At 56.1% G+C, this 6197-nt stretch overlaps 1 protein-coding gene across 1 annotated transcript; it reads left to right on the forward strand.

Moving 5' to 3' along the window:
- Nucleotides 1-547: 547 nt before the first annotated feature.
- LOC146430430 (uncharacterized) lies at nucleotides 548-4799 on the forward strand. Its single transcript, XM_085076340.1, has 4 exons — nucleotides 548-613; nucleotides 1850-2021; nucleotides 2344-2451; nucleotides 3821-4799. The coding sequence occupies exons 1-4, from the start codon at nucleotides 553-555 to the stop codon at nucleotides 4077-4079; spliced, it is 600 nt and encodes a 199-aa protein (XP_084932466.1). The 5' UTR covers nucleotides 548-552; the 3' UTR covers nucleotides 4080-4799.
- Nucleotides 4800-6197: the final 1398 nt, after the last annotated feature.

Raw genomic sequence — 6197 nt, forward strand, 5'->3', positions numbered from 1 at the left:
CACAGTCGCTCCCCACCTCCCCACAGCCGTTTGAATCAGTCCCTGTTATTTTTTTTCCTGCGGTAATTGGCGAAGCTTTAATTGCACAGCCCCAGCCCTTGCTGGCTCCATCCAGCACGATGCCGGGACCCTCATCCCCACCTTCCCGCCGGCTCCCCGGGGCTAACCCGGCCCTGCCCGGGGTCCCGCTCTGCGCCGAGCCGGCCCGATCCCCCCCAGCTGCCTCTCCCCGCGATGCCGAGCCGCGGGTGGGCAAAGCCTGGCTGCGAGCAGCGTGTGCTGATAGAAACGAGCCGGAGAGAGGCGAACCCAGACCTTCGGAAACTTAGTGACTCGAGGGGGATGCGGCAAAGAACTCGCTCCAAAATTTCCTCGGGTGATCCCCCGGCCCGCTACAACCTCCCGTCGATGCGACCGCCCCCCCGGAGGGGCTGCTCGAGCCGTTCCCACCCGCTCCCCCCGCCGCCTCCCCGCTAATGAGCGTGTGTGTTGACACGGCGAGGCGATGCCCCCGTTTGCTTTTGTTTGGGAGGTGTGAAAGAGGGAATCTGCATGAGAAAAGCCGGCGGCAACCGCGGAGCTCCGCATAGCAGCGGCGGGACGGAGCGAGCCGGTGCGTGGGGAGTCCGCCCTGGCGGGGCAGCAGCCCCCGGAGCGGGGGGGGTCGGGGGGCACACGGGGGGCAGGGCTGGAGTTGGGGGCTGCGGTGCTGTTGGCGAGGCAGGGAGGGGAGGGGAGCTGTCCCCGTGCTCCCGTCGGGGGTCTCAGCCCCGCGTACCCCCCTCACTCGGGACCCCCAGAGCTGTCGGGGTGTGGGGTGACCCCCTCCGGCTGCATCCCTCCGGGTCCTCCCCCCTTTCCTTGGATTTATTTGGGAATTAGGGAGGGGGGAGCGCTCGGCCCCCACGGGTGGGATGAGGGGAGGGCAGCGCGCCCACCTTGCTGCTGACTCGGGGGGACACTGAGCGCCCCGAAGCCACGGGAACCAAGGGGGTCGGCAAGGGAGGAGGGGCAGCTCCACGGGAGGGGCGCGGGGCGGTTTTCAGGGGCTGGCGATGGGGGAAAGCGGAGCAGGAACGCCGCTCCGTCCCCTCCCCGTCCCGAGTGGAAGAGGAGTCCCGCGGCAGGACGGAGCTGACACAGCCCGGCATGGAGGAGCCCTGCTGGGATGGCGGCCCCGAGCAGCGCCGGCTCCGGCCGAGCCCCCGAGCCCTGCCTGGCCCTGCCATGTCCCCCTCGGTGTCTCCGTGTCCCGCCGGAGCCGCGGAGCTCTCCAGGGTGCTGAACCTCGCGGCCCGGCCGCCCCCAGCCCCATCCCCCGCCCAGTCCTGCGGGCACCGGGCACGGCTGCCATCCTCCCCTGTTCTCCACCGCCTGCCTGCTCTCTACCTCGATCTTCCCCTCTCTGCTGTTATTTTTTGTTTTGGTCTTTTTTCCCTTTTTTCCTTTTTGTTTTCTCTCTTTTTTCATTATATTCTTTCTGGTTTTCTGTTGTTCTCCGTGTTTTCTGTGGTTTTCCTCTCCTGTTTTTCTCTTTGATTTCTTTTTTGTTTTTCTCCTTTTCTCCCCCTTCATTTTTCTCATATTTTTCTCATTTTATTTTTTTCCTGTTTATCTCCTTTTGCTTTCTCCCCTCCGATTCTCTCATTTTCTTTTTTTTCTCCTTTTCATTTTCCTTCCCCAATCCTTTTTCTTTCTCTCCTCTCTATTCTTCCTCTCTTCCTCTTTCTTCCTTTCTCTCTCCCCACACCCTCTGCTGCTCCATTTTTCGTTTCCTCCTCTCATTTCACACACATTCCCTTCCGAGCTCCCCGTTTTTCTCTCACTTCCCGTTTCCCTTCTCCCACAGAAAACCTCCTCGGCCAGAAAGACCGGAAATTTTGCCGACAGCACCACAGAATTATCAGCCACCCACTGGACCCCCTTCACCCCCAATCTTTCATCCCGAGGGGAGCGGGGCTGCTGCCCTGCTGTGGCCCTTGGGATCCCAGAGCGGTTTTTATTTCACTTCACAGCGATTAAAAAAACCCCAAAAAGCCGGTGCCTGCGGGGAGCCGGGAAAATGAAGCGGCGAACCCCGAGTGTCACGGAGAGGCGACGCTCGGGAGTTTGTGCAAACGCTGCTGTCCTTACACACACATGGCAGCCTCGGGACAGCGAGCAGGGGTCGCCTGCGGGGTGTCCCCACCGCAGCTGGCCGGGAGAAGGGCTTGGGGTGTCCCTTTGTCTGCCTCCTCCTCTCCCGCCGCCCTCCCCGCGCATTGCCCGCATTCCTTCACCGCTGCCCACGTGAGGCACAGCCCCTGCTCCCCTACACGCTCCCCAAATCCTCGCTCCCCACAGCCCCGCGGCTCGGGAGCACATCCCCGTGCCGCGTTCCGCACAAAACCAGCCCTCGCACACGCACGTTCCCCCTGCAACACCCAGCGCCGTGGCCCTGCCTTCTCTGACGTACCCAGGCTCCGGGGGAGCTGAACCAGCCCTCAGCCCCATCTTTCCGTGCCGGGGGATGAGGTTTTTCTCTCCGTGCAGGTCAGAGGAGAGGGCCCTTCCTGGAATGGGGCTGAGGGTTTGGCTTGGATCGCTCCAACACCCGCTGCACACCCCGGGTGAGCAGCCCGGGCAGGAGGGCCTCGCCTTGGGCAGGGATGGGATAATTCCTCCTTTGCCTCAGGGAATGGGAAGATTTCGTGGAACCTCTCTAACCTCATCAGCTGCCTAATGTGCGGTTGTGCTGGGTGTGCCCGGGCTGTCACTGTCACCTGGGCACAGGGCCGCGCTGCTTTATCCCTCCTGCGTTCCCCTCTCCTCCATCCCCACTTGCTGCTGCTGACATGATTACACTGGAAATGCACACCCGACTCCCTTCATCACAAGCAGGGCCATGAAAACAGCTGTACCTGCTCTGACTGTGGGGGTATCCCGCTGACATCTGGCTATCTTGGGCTTTCCGGGATGTCCAGAAGCCAGGGGAGAAGATCCAGAAGCAGGGTGCTGTGTGGGGTCGTGGAGGGTTTAAAGGGGATCAGAGTCCCTGGGGACTTAGGAAGCTGTTAGTTCCTTTCAATTCTTTTTTCCCTTTTAATATTTGTCATAGCATTAAAAAAATTATAATAACAGGGAAAAAACCAGCAGGAGAGGAACATAGGTTTAGCTTTTCCATGGGAAGCAACTCCTCACAAAGGGAGATAGGGATGGCCAGGGATCAGTCCAGCCTGCGTGAGTCCCACTGCAGGGTCAGCCTTAACCCTTGCAGTGCCTGCGTGATGACAAAGTCGCCTTGTCCCCAGCACCGGGACCGACTGGACAATTGGAATAATGAGCATTCAAACAGTTGAGGACTTGCTGCTGTCCTGAATCCCTGTAAAGAGATGAACAGCAAGGGAGTTTGAGCAGGGAATTTGGGCAAGGCTGATGCTGATTTTGAGAAGACAAGGTATCTATAAATATGAAGATATTCCACACACGCACAGAGCTCTCACAAGCTACCCAGGGCGGGTGTGAGGTGCAAATTTTCCACACCCAGAGTACTTCTCTACACTTGCACACTCGCCCAGGTGTGGAGGGTGTGGAGGGAGTGGGGCTGGGGTGAGCTGCTGTTCCTCCTGTGCCCCCAAAATCCCAACCCGAGGCAGCAGGATCTGAACCGGATTGTGCCCTTGAAAGCTGCAAGGGGATTAAATCCAGCAGAGGCAGGCTCAGGTCTTTGGGTCTCAAGTGCTTGGTGCAACTTCTCTGGACTTCAGCAGGGACAGAGCTGGGAGCAGCACCTGCTTTTGGCCCTAATTTCTTTGCACTGATGCACTAGAGGAGATTAACGGGGAGACGAGGAGGCTACACCCCTGAACTCCTTGGGCACTCCTCACGCAGCTCCTCTCTTTGTTTTCCCTCACATCCCCATCCCTCACCCTGTGCTAACTGCAGGCACCAGTCCTGATTGTACAATTCCTTTATTTATTTTTTTTTCCTCCCCTCCAGAAACAGAAGGGCTAAACACAATCATTTCAAAGGAGCCAAAGCTTCCCGCTGGAGAAGCCAACAGGGACCCGCGTTGGAGTCCCGGTCCGGTGTGGCAGTGACACTGATTCCATCTGACACCTGGGTGTCTCCAAAGCCGTCACATTGTGTGCCGCAAATGTATATTAACATTAGTATGCATTGGCACAATATGGATCCATTATTCCAAATGCTTCTGAGAACTAGGTGCTGCGTAGGAGCAGCTGCTGCTTTTTAAGCCTCAGAGCATCAATAGATTCATAGATTTTCGGGCCAGAAGGGACCCCGACGAGCGTGGAGGCTGACCTCGCACGGAGTGGGAGCTGTGGGGAATTTCTGCGTCCTGCCCCACGACTTGTGGGCAGGCAGCATTCTCCCCTGCGGCTGAGGCTGCTCGTGAGGAGAGAGTTGATGTCTCCCTCTGTAAATTTTGTTCCCTTGTTTTATCGCTCTCCTCGTTAATCCTAAAAGGGCAGATTTCAATTTCAAAGCTTGGCTGGTGTAGATGAGCTTTTCCACCTCTTGGATTCCCTCTTCTGTATAAAAAAACCCCATTTTCCCTCTTTTGTTGAAGTAGCGGCGATGTTGGAGGAAAGAAAAAAAAAATCAATGTCCTGGAATGTCATCTGGAAAAAGGATTGGTACTTCTTATGGGTGGAAATGGTACCTGGCAAGTGTTCAAATTTTGGGTGATTCCCTGGCTGTAAGCACTTCAGCTTTAGTCTTTGTTTAAAAAAAAATAAATCTGTATAAATGCATTTCGCAGAGAGGGGTGATGCTGTAGGACTTTGGGTTTGTAGTGCTTCCAGAAAATGAAAGGAAAGCCAGAATGAAAATCCACTAAATCAACGAAATAAAAAGAGCTGAAAGTCCTACATTATGGTCACAACGATTCCTCAAATAAACACCTCCTGGGTGACAGCTGAAGATGGGTAATTATCATTCAAACCACCTCTGATCCCCAAATCCCTGGCAAAACCTCGCTGTTAAGTGAGCCAGGATCAGATGCTGAGTTTGCCTTTCTAGAGGAGCTTGTCCCTTTGGTTCCCCCCTTTTCCCCTCATTTTGGGGACAGCAGCTCTGTCCCCCACTGCCTTCCCCCCCTGATTAGTGGGGTGCCAGCCCCAAAACACAGCAGCACCCCAGCCTTCCTGGAAATCCCCTGGTGTGAGCTTGTGTCCAGCTGCAGCTCAGATTTTAAAGCAGAAACCAGCTGAAAGGGGATGTTTTCCAGGAATGTCACCCTGTGTTTGCTGCTGAGCATGTGGGAAAGGAAGGACTAGCTCATGGGTTGGTTTGAAAGGCGTTATCTGCTGGGAAAATGGGAATAATTTGGTGATCTTCAGGAGAAGTTTTGAATGGATGCAATGCTGTGGGCTAAAGTCACCTGAGAGCCATGGGGGAACAGACACCCTCAGCACTGTCAGAAATCCAGGGAGGAGAGGGATACAGGGATGGGACAACTTCCCTGGGTTGTCCAGGACTTGGGGAGTGCCTCAGGGACTGGGATGGGAGCTGAGGAGTGGCCTGGTGGTGACAAGCCAAGGGATCTTCCCTGTGTCCTCATTTGGGGTAACTCGCAGTTCCCTCCCCATGCAGGGCTGCTTTAGGATGGGAAGATGCCCCTGTGCATTCCCAGAGGAATGTCTCGGCTGACCTCAGGAGTTTTTTGCCTCCATCCTGAGGTTATGGGATGTCTTTGGCAGCATTCATGCCTTCAGGTGAATGTGGGACGAGCAAGATTTCAGACACACTGTGCTCCTTGCAAGGAGTTATCTCTGGAACTCCTGAGCTGAGTGGGTTGAGAGGGAACTGGGCAAGCTAGGAGAGAAATTCCTGGAGGATGTTATGAATGCTGAACCCACAGCTGATTCCCCAGAGCATCCCGAGGGACTGCTGTTGTGTCTCCTGGGAGCAGCAGTGTGAGGGATGTCCTCTCCTGAGCTGGACTGTGGCCTCTCCTCTGCCCTTGGCAGGTGTTTGTTGTTCTCCAGCTCAGTGTTTTCTCCTGATCTGAGAAAGCAAGGAGCACTTCTGCTCCTGGAAAGGTCTCTGGGATAACTCCTGCTGCTCCACCTGGCACCAACAGCTTCCTTCTTGGCTGCCAAGCTGAATCCTGGTTTGCCTTTTCCCTTCCACTGCTCAGCTCATGTCAGAGCAGACACATCCCTCACCTCTCCTGAGCTCTGACAATGAGGAGA

The sequence above is a fragment of the Lichenostomus cassidix genome, chromosome 15, assembly GCF_008360975.1.
Source record: "Lichenostomus cassidix isolate B80296 chromosome 15, HeHo_3.0, whole genome shotgun sequence".
In the NCBI taxonomy this organism is placed as follows: Eukaryota; Metazoa; Chordata; class Aves; order Passeriformes; family Meliphagidae; genus Lichenostomus; species Lichenostomus cassidix.

Bases quoted from the DNA above. Each gene is read 5' to 3' on its own strand.
- LOC146430430 (XM_085076340.1), top strand. From the start codon at position 553: ATGAGAAAAGCCGGCGGCAACCGCGGAGCTCCGCATAGCAGCGGCGGG. The intron at 2,022-2,343 runs AAAAAACCCCAA...CGCTCCCCACAG, and splicing joins ATTTCACTTCACAGCGATTA to CCCCGCGGCTCGGGAGCACA. The intron at 2,452-3,820 runs GTACCCAGGCTC...AGGAGATTAACG, and splicing joins GTGGCCCTGCCTTCTCTGAC to GGGAGACGAGGAGGCTACAC.